Source organism: Melanaphis sacchari, unplaced genomic scaffold (assembly GCF_002803265.2).
Source record: "Melanaphis sacchari strain LSU unplaced genomic scaffold, SCAv2.0 Contig51_pilon_pilon, whole genome shotgun sequence".
Lineage (NCBI taxonomy): Eukaryota > Metazoa > Arthropoda > Insecta > Hemiptera > Aphididae > Melanaphis > Melanaphis sacchari.
In genome coordinates, this window is record NW_020271353.1 from 1,101,064 (window position 1) to 1,117,781 (window position 16,718).

Sequence of the window (16,718 nt, forward strand, 5' to 3'; positions counted from 1 at the left end):
AAACGTAATGTATTAACCAATTTACTTGACTTAAAATGATAACGACCCGACGACTGCAACAGCAGCAGCTGCGGCTGCAGTGCACCGACGACGCACACGCACGCACGCACGCACGTCGTACGTAACTTACAAACACAAATTTCTCACGCACACGCGCAGGCACGCGCGTGCACGTCTCGACGAAAATATTTGGCATGTGTAAGCCGATAGCGGGACGTATCATCTACACACCGATACGACAATAATAATAATAATAATAAAATAATGTTTAATTGTTATTATTGTGCCTACCGGTAATCATAGTAATAACGAGGAATAATATTATTTTCGTACGCATACGTACTAATACAATAGCAGGTACACATTTTAATGTTATCGCCGTCCCCCGTCGACTGCAGGACGTGATCATTTGTAAACACAACGGCGGATTATAGAAGGACGCTCGCTCTCTCTCACACTCTTTCTCTCTCGCTCTCTCCCAATATTACACCTACATACATATATAACAATATATTTTGTGATCATCGTGTTGTCGCACAGTTCGGTCAAGTGCGTTTATGAAAAAAAAATAAACAAATAAGTTATCGTGGTGTTCCGTGTGGTTTGCGAACGGTGCGAGGCTGCCGACGGACCTCATCGACGTGTTGACTGCAATAAATAATATTATTATACCGTCGTCGTCGTCGTCGTCGTCGTTGTCGTCTTTGCCGTTATTGTCGTGTCGTCTGAACCGCCGTAACGTACACGCGCGCGCGCGCTCCATTCAACGGACGAGACGACCGTGGGAGACGCACGTTGCCGTTATTGCGTTGAAGACCATCACCAAACTCGCATACCAACTGCATACGTCTTATGTTAGCCGGGTGAGTGTAAATATATAATTGTGTGATAGATGATAGTTTCAATTGGGATTCCCAAATGACCGGTAGGCATCGGGGTGTTAACGCAGACGACAGGGTTCTGTCACGGTATCTAACCATACCCGATGACCACACGTTATCTGCCAAAGCTTGTCCACTGATGAGTCTAGTGACGTGCTTTAGAACCCACATTTTCTTGTCCTCATCCGTCTAGATTGATTCTGTACACTTGGTCGTTCACCAGGGATCTATAACATTTTAGACGACTGATTTGTGGATAGTAGTCATGACATATTTAATTATAACTTCGATAATATCATTTCAGCTATCCTCTTTTCTCTCTCCACTTGATATGTTTGTTCACCTAGTGTGGGATTTTATGAATTGACATTACTTAATTGTTAATGCTATTTAGTCAATTTAAAATAATTTCTGCATTTTGTTTAGAATAAATTGATGTTTTTTAGCATAGTCATCCTAGACTTAGTCCATTAACTTACTTATTTCTTTAACTTTGTAATGTTTATCAATCTTTTCAATTCGTAGTTCTTCTTTAGTAAGAATTTTAGTATGCTTACATAAACTCAAAGCTGGAGAACAGGTTAACATTTCATTTATTTAGTATATTTATTATAAGCTTAGTTAGAATAAAACAGGTCTTTAAATAAAGTTTATGTTTATAATTTCTTATAAAAGTATGGAAACATCATTTTAGAATTAACTTTAATTATTTCAAAATAATAACCTAATTCTAGCTTAAATTAATTTTTATTTATCACCTATTATTATATTCTTTATGTCTATAATAGATATTAATTTATTGCTTTTAATGTTTAAGTCTAATGAATAATTGTTTTATAATAAATGAAATTATAAATGATTGTTGTTTATAAATAAATATTTATTATTGTAAAGCTATCTTTACAAATAATAATTAAAATAGCTTGTTATGGAACATTACTCACTTGTAAGTATTGTATCAATTATTTTTTTATGCTTTATTTATCAAATTTTCATTTTTGAGTTATTTGTAAATTATTTCTTTTTATAATAATTATTAAGTTACTTTATTCATAGTAATTTCTCTGTTAACAAGTCTGTTAGATCTCTTCCAAGATATATTTAAAAAATAATCCATCTAACATATTTTGTTATTCACTAGATAACTATTAGTCAATACAATTTTATATTTACTTTAAATATAAAAAAAAGTCATAAGCTTTCATTTTAAAATGATAAATTTACAGTACTGTGATTTTATATAATTGAAATATTTTATTTAATACCATTTTATCAAAAGTTATTTTACGTTAGTAATTATTATTTTCCTGGTATATAAAACTGAAATCATTATCAACAAATCTATTATTCATATTGATTATTTTTTTAATATTTTTAAATTAACAATATTTATAAAGAGATAACAGGTAGGTACCTACTATAATCTGTACCACAATATTAAAAGATAACATAAATAATGCGTGTGTGTTTTCAAAACTCTTATCTTAATTATAGGTACATGATTTCATTTTTGCTATAATATTATATTATGATAATATACCTTTATATATATGCATTGTTTTTTAGAGACTATGGTCTTACTTATTAGCATGGTTCCTAATGCGATAAAAATATTTAATGTTATCCATTCATTTGTTTAATTTTTTTTTTTCAATCAACTACATATAAATGATAATAGTGTTATAATATTTGGTTGATTTTCACTAATATGAATCGCATTATTTATTTTAGAAACATGCCGTTATTTGGGAAATCACAAAAAAACCCAGTAGAGGTAGTGAAACAAATAAAAGAAGCTGTTGTTGCATTAGAAAAAGGAGATAAAAAGTTAGAAAAAGTAAGTATAATGTAACAAAAATTGGCTTTTTATTATATTCTTATGTGTTTTTAATTAGGCATTTAAATTTTTAGTTTTAATACTTGATTAGTACTTAATTTGATTGTTAATTTATTTGTATTAGGTGCTGTATAAATCTCATAAAATAAAACATCAATTATAATCTTTTACTGTAATTTATACCATGAGATCATATTATATTTCAAGTGATATCTGATAGGTTTTATTTAACATTATTAAATTACTAAATTTTTACATTGAGATCAAAGTGTAGATCAATTTATGTAAATTAAATACTAATAAGTAATAAAAAATAATTTTGTTTACTTTTAGGTTTTTTCAGTATAGTTTTAATTAATGTTATTAATAATATTTATACAAAAAATTATTGCTTAGTTATACTATTTTTTTATTAATAATCATGCTGTTTCAGGCACAGGAAGATGTTAGCAAGAACCTTTTAGTCATAAAAAATTTATTATATGGAACAGCAGATACTGAACCTCTGTCTGATATTGTTGTTGCACAGTTAGCACAAGAAATGTACAACAACAACTTATTGCTAATGTTGGTACAAAATTTGACAAAAATAGACTTTGAAGTATGTCATTCTAATAGACTAATTAAATTTATTCTAATAAATCCATTAATATTATATCATTTAACATTGTAGGGGAAAAAGGATGTTGCTCAAGTTTTTAACAATGTCCTTCGTCGGCAATTGGGTAGCCGATCACCTACTGTTGAACATATTTGTGCAAAATCTGAAATTCTGTTTACTTTAATTGCTGGGTAAGTTATTTTATGTTATTACTTTTTTGTTATTGCATTTATTGAATTCTACCTTATTAATATGCATAAATATTACATGTTCAATCAAGTATAAATAAGATAAATTTTAGAAGATTTTATAATAAATTCAACCTTAGTGTTTTGAGTTATTGCTACAATTGTTTACTATATTATTGTTTATTGAACATTTCATCTAAAACTAAATAAACTATAGTATGCTATTATTGTAATTTTAAAATATTGTTTTCGATTTCACACATTAAAATTTTACTAATTTTTGATTAACTTAATTTCCAGTAATACGTATTATTATCTCATTAAATCAAATAAAGCATTTTTTAAATATTTCAATTTATAATATAAATAAAGTTTAAATATAAACAAATAGGAACACATTTTTAATTTGCAAAAAAGTTGCATCATGATGATAGACATACTGAAATCAGGTTAAACAATGTTTTTTTATTTTTATTTAACTAATTTGAGTTAAGTCCTTATTAAAAAAAAAACTCCTTTTGTAGTTATGTTTGTTTTTAAATGTATATAAAATTGGTTAAATTATTTGGTCCAATCCAATTTTATATCATAAATAGGTTTAGTTCAAAATATTTATTGCCAGAAAATACCATTTTTGGTTAAACATCTTCACAGTTTTTTTTAGATTTTAATATATAGATATTCAGTTCATATCAATTCATAAAAATAAACAGATGTTAAAGGCATATATTGTATGAAATATTTGAATAATAAATAAATTCCCTATGCTGAAAATATTTGTAGCTATAACCCAAATTGAGTATGTTTTTTTAATAGATTATAATTCATACATTTTACTATTTTTATTTGTTTAAATTATCTTTATATCAAATGTGCTTTGAGAATCTGAAATTATTTCTAGAGATTAAGTTTAGAATTAATAGAAATAATAATTTTATTCTTTAAAATTTCACAGATTATTTAATTAATAATTAATTTAATAATATGCTAAGTACAAATACTTAATTATTTATCTATGCTACTTGGTACAAACATTTTATTTTATTTTGTACTAAAATAAATGTCTATGGAGATTTAAAAATTAAAATGTTTCATTTTTGTTATGAAAATATTATTATAGCTTGCTATTTTAGTCAACATAACTTACCAATAATAATTATATAAATAATAGAAATATTATTTAAAGGTATGAACATCAAGAAATAGCTCTTAACTGTGGAACAATGTTACGTGAATGTGCAAGATATGAAGCTTTAGCAAAAATAATGTTGTACTCAAAAGAATTTTTTAATTTTTTCCGTTATGTTGAAGTTTCGACTTTTGATATTGCTTCAGATGCATTTTCTACTTTTAAGGTTGTATACTAATTAATCAAGAAAATATACTTTTAAGTTAATGTTAATTTATGTTTATTGTTACTTTTTATAACATAGGAATTACTGACTAGACACAAACCACTTTGTGCTGAATTCCTTGAAATCAACTATGATAAAGTATTTACACATTATCAACAACTGCTGAATTCTGAAAATTATGTAACTCGTCGTCAGAGTCTCAAGTTACTTGGTGAACTATTGTTAGACCGTCATAATTTTACGGTACTTATTTAATAATATAAACATTCCATTTTGTTTATAAATTGGTTGAATTGCTTTTGACATAAATATGTCTTTTTATAGGAGCTTATCTTAAATTTTAAAGGTGTATCATTTAATTTTTAATGATAAGTACTCCATTCTATGGTGAATTTTTAAATAACAAAATATAATAATTGTTATTGTTACTATTTTCATTCAATTCTAAACACATGTTCATGGTCCATTAATTTTCTAAATGAGAGTATATTTTACATAGATGTTTAATTATTTGTTTCAGGTAATGACTCGTTACATATCAAATCCGGATAATTTAAAATTGATGATGAATATGTTAAAAGAAAAATCTAGAAATATTCAATTCGAAGCTTTTCATGTTTTTAAGGTATCATTTTTAGTTACAAATATTTGTCATATAATATAATACTTATGTTTCTCTTTAGGTATTTGTTGCTAATCCTAATAAACCAAAGCCTATTCTCGACATTTTGCTTCGTAACCAAGACAAGCTGGTTGAATTCTTGACAAGATTTCATACCGAACGATCTGAAGATGAACAGTTCAATGATGAAAAGGCGTATCTGATCAAACAAATAAAAGAGCTCAAACCCACTACTAGTGATCAATGATTTAGGGTGTATGCGACTCGAAATTATGACTATTCGAGTTGTTGATAATTACTTTACTTGTCATCATTTTATTTTAAGTTAGATTATATTTAGGGGTAATAACACGTTTATAAAATTTGGTTTTCGAAGGGGCATTTCAAATTTTTACGCATAATAAATAAACATAATTTATTTATTTATTGTTTTATAAATGCCTCAGTGTTAAAGAAATGTAATTATACTCGTTTGCATAACAAGAATTATAACATTTGAAAATTAAATTTAGATGCAATCCTATTGTATTCATTTGTTATATTTTGTAATATCTATTAGTAAACACACATACATACTATGTTTTAATATACATATATGTGTGTATGAGTATAATTTTTGTCAAGTTTTTATATGGATAATCAATGTAATCATTAAGAAAAAATAAGTTTTTATATTAGAGTACTGTTGTATTGAACATTTTTAAATTGTTTAAACATTGTATTCATTAGAAAAAAAAATCCTTATTTTATAATTATAAGCAATCTGTTTATAATGAAATATTTAACTAATTATATTTATGTACTGTATGAAAGGACTTTTTAGAAAAATTAATGTTTGTTACCTATACATTAAAAAAGTACATTAAGCAAGGTTCACTATTAAATTTTATTTTTTTGAGCTAAAATCTATTCTGGAATTTCATCTAACAACTTTGTTGATTGTTTGTCGTTATAATATTGTTGGTTTATAATTAATATTGCCACAAATGTATCATTAAAACATAAACAAATGTTTTTTTAAATATTTTTGGTATTAATAATTATGTGGTATTTTTGTATTGCAAAAGGCAGTTTATTAATAATTATATTTAAATTATAAAAAGTCTTTTATACATCAATAAAATAAATAGTTCAACACATAGTAGATTTTTTTATTCCTATAATTTTTTAATCTTATAAATGGAAAATGAAATTATTGCAGTAATGAAATTGTAGTATTTTCTATGTAAAAAAAAAAAAAAGTAATAGACATTTTATCTCATAAAATTTGTTTATTGTATAATTTTTATTACCTTAACAATTTAGTAATCATATGTCCCAATTAAAAACAAGATTGCCCTTTTTTGAGAATCACGTCCCCTTATCCTGACAAACTTCAAACTGAATGCTTTTGATCTTGTTTTCAGTAGATAATAATACTATCTCTATATCATTATACTTTTAGATATGTTTGAAAAAAAACCTGTACACAAGTACACAAAAAAATAAGTATTATTATTGTTCTATATTGAATTAATGTTAAAACCTAAATTAGTTAAAACAACATTTTTTGTCTAATAAGTGTCAAAAGACGGCAAACAGTTGTTATCAATAATTATGAAACATCATATTTTAGAATATTGCGCAGTATAATTTTTATCCCCAACAAGAGCTTTTACCACTTGTAACAGGCAAGCATAATCTTCAAAATGTCATTAAAAGTTTAAAAATTCACTATGTAATTTTTGAATGTTTTTTTAGATTTGAGCAAAAATCAATAATTTTGTATATCTTGATTTTTTATAAATATGGTCACTTTATTTTACAATATAATTTTAACATTAAAAAAACATTTTAAGAAACAAAAATATGTATTTGTTGTGGGTAATTATTATTTGAGTCTTTTTTTAATAACATATTTGTAATAACTGATTTTTATTGTTCAACCTATGTATTTAAATCGCAGTCAAGCACCAAATGGATTTATTATATTAATCAATTTTACAGTTTAGATATTGAAAATGTTCTATGATTATTTACAGTTGTACTGCCATAACATGTTAATTTGCTGATGAAAGTATCCATTTATAAAAACAAAAAATCATATCCATAATATCTACAGACTTCATTATAAAACAAATATTGAACTAGACTTGTTGACTTGTCTAAAATTTCTATTTCTTGAATTAGCTTCATTGATTTAATTGTTGGAAATTTGTGTTATTACAAAACAGAAATTTTAATTTGTTTTCTGTAAATTTAACTAAAACTTCATTAATAAAGTCACTCACGTCCAACAATGGTGGTAAAATTGTATTATCTTTGAGGTAGGTAGCCTTGTATCACCACATCTGTAGTGTTATTTAAAAGCAATTGGATAATAAAAATATAAAATATTTTTTTATTTGTGAATCATATCTCTAGAAAAACTGTATAACTTATAACAGTAGGTAGATTTATAACAAAAACAATATGATTGAATAATATGATATAATATAATCTATAATTATGATAAAAATTATAATTTATAATATTGGGTAAAACTATAAATCCCAACTCACAATTACATAATTCACTACCTACCTGATAATACATTTTCATTTTTTGTACCTACGCCATAACTAGGGCCAGAATTGAATACAACTATTGTTTTTTGAAAAATCTCATGAAATAGGTACTTTTCAAATACAAAATTTGTTTCATACATGACGGTATACAGAAAAAGTTTATTCAAAACTTTTGTTTTGTATTATTTATAATTTTTAAGTTACTTTATTAATTTTTAGTGTATATATTTAAACATTTTATGAATTTATAGATAAAATTTAATTGGCAATTTAAAAAGATTTTAAAAATTTTGTTACAACTATTTATCATTTGTTGATCGTTCTTTTGATAGTTAAAATAACATCTGTAGTGCCTCCGTTATAAGTGCTTACACAAACTCAATTAAAAACATTGGTATGTTTAAAATGAATAATTCGGCCTCAAAAGTAATGTTTTTTCTCTGGACAACACTCAAAACCATCGCCAACACGTCTATTACCTATATTGTTTTCATATTTTTTATTATAAAATAAAAACTTTAAATTAATAAAATTTTTAAAAAAAAAAATGGGACATTATTATTGTTAAAATGCATTTTCTATGGATATTCTTGCTATTTTTAAATGGTTTTAGGACTATATTAGGACTAATCATGACAAATTACTCGAATCTACCAATCTGGTGAATATACACAGTACACACTATTGCCTACACGTTATGTAATAGTTTTGTTTTACTAATCAGTCTTTTATGCTTTAGAGTTTGAACACTAACTAAATAACAGGTGTCATCATTATTGTGCCAAACTATGTCGTTAATATTCTTTGTTGACAATTCTAAACAATGTAAACTACTCAGACTATCTGCAGACTAGACAGACTAATTCAGTTTCAAACAATACATCGGCTGTAGCGAAGCATTGGTGGAAGAGAGGGAACGAGTTTCTACCTGCCGCCACCGTAACATGGTAATAATGTTATCAACAATATCAACTGGCAACTGCTTATATCCCATCAAATCGAAACACGTACGTAATGTACGTATACAGCTATAGGTTGTGTGACAATTATTAATACGTGTACATTAATTTAGCTGAGTTTATACATAGATACTAGATAGATACACGACACACGTATGTGGTGCTGATTGATTTCACGCCGTGTAAGTGTAAAATATGTACCTATACAGGACATAGGTTCATCATACATCTAACCGTTGACATTCAAAGTGCATTTATCTCATGATTTTTTGTATATTTGTAAATATTGGGTAAAGACTACGACATAGTACAAGTAGATAAAAAATCAAAAATAATAAATATACCTTTATTATTTGTTTACAATAGATAATAAAAAAAAAAAATTCGTTAAGTACCAACTACTAATAATAAATCGGTATGGTGCAAAATTTGACGCCGTCCGTAAATATCTACATTAGTCAATAGTCAGTAAGGTGTGTATTCTTATTACTATTTATATAAATGCACATTTATTGTTACCTATTTATAGACTATAATAACTAACCAAATTTCCATGTTAGGAATTTAGGTTCTGAGCAGAGCGATTTATGTATTGATTTGTTATTTTTTTTCTATCTTACTCTGTCGACTATCATCATTCATCACCATTAATTGGGACTGGGACAACACAATTTTCATCCTTGGGGGTGGACTCCGATGGAAAATGGCATTAGTTGCCAGTTGGTACTTAAGGATGTCAAAAGTAAAATTTCCCAGCATTAACTTTTTTAAATAACCGGAAAAATTAGATGTATTGATATTATATATATAAAAAAAAACGATTATGTTTTTTGGTGAAACTCGAAAATGAATAACTGTAAAAATGTTCACCAAATATTTAAAATAAATATTATGAATATTATGATTATCTTATACATGATAACATTTTCAAAATATTATGAATTTTTTGTACTATTTATAAACATTTTCATTTTTTTTTTTAAATGTTGATAAAAATTTTTATTCCTCAATCCAAAACCAAAATAGATACAATATAAATTGCTTTAATATGTACGACATACATATTTATTTGCTGGTTATTGTTAGAAAATTTAAAGAGATTAACTAAAGAAATGAAGATGGCACATTAAATTAAATTAAATATAAATAATTATAATATGATATTCATAAAATAAAATTGTACATAAATTATACGACTGTCGCATAAAATTTAATAGTTCTTCTTGAGTGTACCTAAGTTCAATATTTTATTGTAATATTGTTAGTATACCTAGTACGAAATACGAATACACAGTACTAATACTGTAAATTAATATAATAAGTAGGCGCACTATAATATTCTTGATTATTATATTAAATAATAATGCGATATTGTAATCATTCGGCGATCAATTTGTATTATCCACTAGTCCTCGGCTTTAATTTAATTTAAATAGTTATTTTCATCATTAGTTGAACGAAATCGGAATACGAAAAATAGACATCTTACGAACCGTAGATCGAAGAAATCGAAATCGTTTCCCATTTTTTCTTGCATAGTCGCACTTCTTATCATTTATCGCTTAACACCGTCAACGAGTGTCGAACTTACGACGACGCGTCCCGTTATCAACTAACATTTTCTCCCTTCTACTTTCCCCATACGTGCTATCTCACTCACTAGCTTCTTTCTATCGTCTGTCCGTGTCTTGCACTCATTTCTAATTTCTACGGTCGTCGTTATCTTCTCGAAACCAACGACGTACCGTCTCATCCGTTGACCGCCTCCACGCATGAAATGACAACTCGACGTCACTGTTGTCGTTGTTGTTCATTTCGTTGTTTGTACAAATTTTATTAGGATTCTTGCTTGTTGCCGGTCCGTGTCCGACAAACCAAATTTACCCGTTGAATTAGCTATCATATAACCATGCTGTCAAAGGAATGCATCAAGTACATTTGCTGGACACTGATATTCACGTTTGTGTTCCTCGGATTGCCGAAACTCTGTTTGAGTCACGGACACCACCACCACCACGATCATCACGATCATGACCATGACCATCACACCTCCGATTCCGTGTCCGCGCCGATCGTCGACTCAATGCTGTGGGCCAAAGCATTGTCATCCACCGTGGCCATTAGCATACTGCCGTTTTTCGTGTTGTTCTTCATACCTATCGACAACAAGGATGAACATAAATCGTTTTTGAAGGTGCTATTGAGTTTTGCGTCTGGTGGATTGTTGGGCGATGCATTCTTACATTTAATTCCACATTCATTGTCCACACATCACCACCACGGTCACGGTGATCATCATCACAGTAACAATGACCATCACCATGATCACGGTCAACATTGCAGTGCCGATTCACATGATTCAGAAGGTGGCCATGACCATAGCAATGAGATGAGAGTGGGATTGTGGATCCTAGCGGGTATATTGGTGTTCTTGTTTATTGAGAAAATGGTTCGCGTGATAAAAGGTGGTCATAGCCACTCACATTCGTCTGTACGCCCCAAGGAAAAGTTGAGTGATGATGAAGATGAAGATAAAGATAATGACAAAAATGTGAAACTTACAAGTAAGTTTGATATTTCTAGACTTCCTTAATGTGTAATAAGGTAAAATTTATGTTTAACTTGATTCCTTAATTTTTAAACTGTTAACATTTTATATTATTAATATCCATTTTAACTCTGTAATGATAATATTTTACTGCAAAAAATTATACAAGTACCTAGGGGTATTGAATACATTATATTTTTAAGTAGGCATATTAGAACATTATTTCAACAGTTTTAGATATATAAGTTATACATCAAACTCTGTAGTACATTAGGAATTATTTTCATTGTGGACCAATTAAATATTTGGTGGTGCTGAGATTTATTACATACATTATGATACATGTTTTAATTAAACATTTGAATTTGAAATTTCACTATGGGTCATGGCTCAAGCCTCCTTAGATATGCTATTAATTGAATTATCTAATATTCACTTAAACAAATAAATCAACTTTTTAAACATTACATCTAATACTTCCATTTTAAATAAAAATAAACTTATTAAATAAGTATAAAAGCAATCGTAAAAATATTTCATTCAAGTATGATAATATTTTTATTATTAAATTTTGCTTTTTATTTTAACACGCAATAATATAGGTAGATACTTAATTAATTATTCTATGAAGTTTAAAGTACCTATTAGTCAGGTACTAAAAACCGAGGATAATGTTAACATTATCATGTGATTCCTATTTATCATTTTTTTTCTTTTTAATTTTTTCTACACATTTAACAAATATTATACATCATATACTTTATGTATGTTATCTAATCTAATTTTAGTTTAAATAAACTTGAAACTAAGTTGTGTGTATTTATATATGATATAATTAAAATAAATAGATATGTTTAATAATTTTGTTGATGTAGACACTAGACACACAAGAGCAACTTCAGTTCTTTAGTTTTTTTGTATGGATTATAAAATATTAAGTATCTTTTACATTTTAGTTAGAATATCAAATTAATTTAAAAATTTTATAAAAGTATTATACTATTATTAGTTTATTATGTAGGTACTATTTATTTTATCAAGTACTTAGGTTAATTATTTTGTGAAGATACCCACTTGGTATTTAAAAATAAAAATCTTAATTTAATATAGTAAAATTCAAGTACGTATACAAAATACAATTTCAGGGGGCTTACAAAATATAGTAATACAAATTTTATCGCAACATAATAAAACAATTTCTTCCTCGTTACTCATTATTTTTTAATATGACAATTATTATGCTAAGTATCCAAATTTTATGTAATTCATTTGTTCAGAAGTAAGTTTATAAGAACAATTATAATAATAATAAATAAAACTTTAAATGTTTTGAACAGAACAGACATTTATTTTATTAGTACCTATGCACATAAAATTACCTAAGTATATTATACTATTAATACCTAGATAGAAGAAAAAAATCAAACAATTTATATATAATATATTAAAAAATTACAAAGTATAAAATCCCATTTTCCAAGGTAACTTAGCAAATCTATTGATAATTTCTACCACATTTAAATCAAAATTTCGGTATATGTTTAGTAGTTCCAATCCAGTAAGTCTGATTTTTCTTATATTGTTTCATAAATACGTTTTAAGTCTTCGTAGAGTTGAGAATGACCGTTTGCAGTAACATTTGTAGCAGATAATGTAGCCAAAATGTACCTTACAGTATTGATTTAATAATACAAAAATTAGTAATTTAATAGGAATGTTTGGTCATCGATTGAGATATAAGAAAAGATTATTGACAAAATGTGAGTTTTCTAGGTATATAAGACTTACATCGCAATGTTCAGTTCTTACACATGCGTAATTCTCAGTAATCAGTTATCACTTCATTCGACTATAATACTAAATTATAAACTTGTATTTCATACCCGACTAATATAAACAAAAGAAAACTAACCAATAGCTAGTAATAAAAATATTTTATAATAATAGGTGTATAATTTGACTTAATTTTCAAAGAAATTATTTCGGGGAGGGGGGTGGACCCCCCACCACCCTGTATACGTGCCTGGTAAAATTATATTAAATATTTTAGGTGCGTGTGTTTTATTGTAATAAATATTAATTTTTTTATAGTTCCAAAACAAAGTTTATCAGTAGCTGGATGGTTAAATGTTGCTGCTGATTTTACACATAACTTTACTGATGGACTTGCCATTGGTGCTGCATATTTAGCCGGTCAAAATATTGGTATAGTTACAACAATAACAGTATTACTTCATGAAGTCCCTCACGAGATTGGAGATTATGCAATTTTAATTCAAGAAGGAAGTTCTAAGGCAAATGTGAGTAAATTTATTTTAAAATTGGTTAGTGGTTTGTTAACATAAATAAATCAAGCTTATTAAATAAAATAGCTTATAAAATTTTTTTATATAATATATAAAAAAAAAAAAATACTAAATTTGTTCTTCCTAACTTGTCTAAAAAGTATTGTTGTTATTTTTTATTATTTTTTCAAAGCAAAACTTACTTTTAAATTTGTTTATTTAAATATATAATCTTAGAAATTAACAATAGAGAGGAAAAAAATAATAATTAGATCAATTTTAAATATCTATAGTTTTATAGACACCAAACAATTTTAAAATGCTTAAAACTTGCTTAAAAATTTAACTATTAAAAAACTAATACCTTAGATAATTTAATTTTCCTTTAGGCTTGATAATAGATCAATTCACTTTAATATCAAAGCTAACTACATAAGATTGTTGTATGCAAATTTGCTATTTTGTACATTTATTTGACAAAACAGTTCATGCGGGTTTGGCATACTTTTTAACATGTATTTAATAATAAGTTAGAAGTATTAATTTTTATCTGATATTTGATTGATTCATTTAATTGATTTATAAAATTTATAGATTAATTAAACAATTTTCTTTTGTTTTACAGGCTATGAAATGTCAGTTAGTTACTGCATTAGGAGCTATATGCGGTACATTAGTGTCATTAACGTTTGGAAAAGATAGTGAGTTTGTATAATCTCTTAAAACTTATATTTTTTAGATACAATAATATATGAATAAAATAAAACATGATATATTATCAAACCTATCAATATTATATTATTATTAAAACAGTATGTTCTAATAATTTATGATTACATTATATGTATATGTATGTATATTAATGATAAATATTCTACATAATGTGTAGATTGTTAAATAATTTCATACAACATACAAATTCTAGTTGATTAGTATAAATAAAAATAACATGTACATTTTGTATATGTTAATTAAACTGATATAGACTGTTATATAATTTACAAACAATATTATATTTTATTAGCTATTTTGAATCAACTAATAACAATTTAAAATGAATATTAACAAATTAGTTCATTATAAATGTACTTAAAACATTGCGATATTGTAGATTTTATGAGAAATATTAAGAATAATTCAATATCAGAACACTAATTTAAAATATATTAATTAAAAAATTAGACACCACAATTCGCTATGCCATATGAAACTTTTAAATTAAGTAATAAAAATTCTCTAATCAATATATTATGTACATACACTTAAATAATATTTTATACATTATATATTTTAAATAAGTCTCAAGATAAATATTTAAATGTGGAATTAAATATTTTTTATGTATATTTAGTATTTTTGGTTTACTTTTAAACAGATTGATAAATTTATATTTACTTGAACTATAGGAAACTTATTATATCATATATGATTGTTAATTTTTTTCAGGTGAAGTGGCAAATTCGTGGGTATTACCATTTACAGCAGGTGGTTTCATTTATATTGCAACTGTAAACGTAATACCATGCCTTTTAGAAGACTCTAGTTTTAAACAATCTATTAAAGAAATTTTAGCTTTACTAGTAGGAGTTTACTTAATGGTTCTTGTTGCTAAATATGAATAAATAAAACAGTTTATATAGTTTATTTGACTGAATTTACATCCATATGTCACATTGGTACATATTTATTTTATTTAACAAGAATTGAATTCTTATTGTTTTAAATTTCATTTTTACAATTTGTTTATAATTATACATTTAATAAAAAAAAACCAATACCTATGAAATTGTATAGGATATATTGGTATTTTTGTTTAGATTATATAATATTCATGAACTGATATGTGATAATTATTTTGTATATATATTCCATCATAATTATAATTCCAAAATAATGATTAATTTATTAAAAAACAAGAAAAAAATTGTTTTATCAAGCTTTTAATCAGTTTTGGATTATTTATTAGGATGGTTTTTCTTAAAAATATTCTAATCAAATTAATTTTTCATAATTCTATATTTTTAACATTATCTCATTATCTTTAAGATATTGATTGCAGTATTCAATAGTATCACATCTAATTATGAAAAAAAAAAAAACTTAATAAATAATTTATCTACATTATCTTAAAGAAGAAATATGCACAATAATAACGACCATCAAATATATAATAAATGAATGAATAATACACATACTTTAATCAAATAAATAAGTTTAAGCTAACTTATCTTCATTTTTCAAAAATCTTAAAAATGTTTTTAAATGAGCCATTTTTTAGTAACGTATCTATTGTGCCTTTTTTATCAATTGCTATTTTCATATGTCATAAATAAATTATTTAAACTACCAATTTTTCTAAATTATTAATGCAGGTATTGTTACAAATGAGAGTTCTAATATGTTTGAAAATAAAAATATCAAAATTGTATGACTATTTATTGTATTATGTTATTGAAACGCTGATGTATTATTTGAATAATTGTAATTTTTTTACGAAATTAAAACACATATTTTATGAATTTTGTCTTAAATTATTGAGAATCACTTAACAGTAGCATCCTTTGCATCTTATTAGCTGTTTATTTTTCTTAATGTAAATTTTGTTAAAACTTTAGTTATTATTTACTAAAATTTTGATTTCTTTATGAATAATATTTTACAAAAGATGAATTATTTCATATCATACAAAAATAAGACTAAAATATTGTATATTTTGGACGATTTGTCACAAATTTAATGTGCATCATAATATTATATAATTAATTTCCCTTTTTAATCAGTATTTCCGGAATATTAGTTGTATGTAAACTATGTGCCTTAATTTTTTTTGTTTATTTTCATAGTTGTTTATAATTTTGAATCCAATGCATTCATAATTCATACTAATCAAGTACAT

At 25.7% G+C, this 16,718-nt stretch overlaps 2 protein-coding genes across 2 annotated transcripts; both read left to right on the forward strand.

Annotated features, from left to right (window-relative positions):
• Nucleotides 1–852: 852 nt before the first annotated feature.
• On the forward strand, nt 853–6,038 carry LOC112599433 (protein Mo25). The gene is made up of 8 exons (XM_025346345.1): nt 853–863; nt 2,613–2,718; nt 3,152–3,319; nt 3,392–3,510; nt 4,694–4,862; nt 4,941–5,105; nt 5,383–5,487; nt 5,546–6,038. The coding sequence occupies exons 1-8, from the start codon at nt 853–855 to the stop codon at nt 5,729–5,731; spliced, it is 1,029 nt and encodes a 342-aa protein (XP_025202130.1). The 3' UTR covers nt 5,732–6,038.
• Nucleotides 6,039–10,624: 4,586 nt separating this feature from the next.
• LOC112599441 (protein catecholamines up-like) lies at nt 10,625–15,518 on the forward strand. Its single transcript, XM_025346360.1, has 4 exons — nt 10,625–11,553; nt 13,629–13,837; nt 14,448–14,523; nt 15,269–15,518. The coding sequence occupies exons 1-4, from the start codon at nt 10,899–10,901 to the stop codon at nt 15,442–15,444; spliced, it is 1,116 nt and encodes a 371-aa protein (XP_025202145.1). The 5' UTR covers nt 10,625–10,898; the 3' UTR covers nt 15,445–15,518.
• The last annotated feature ends 1,200 nt before the right edge of the window (nt 15,519–16,718 follow it).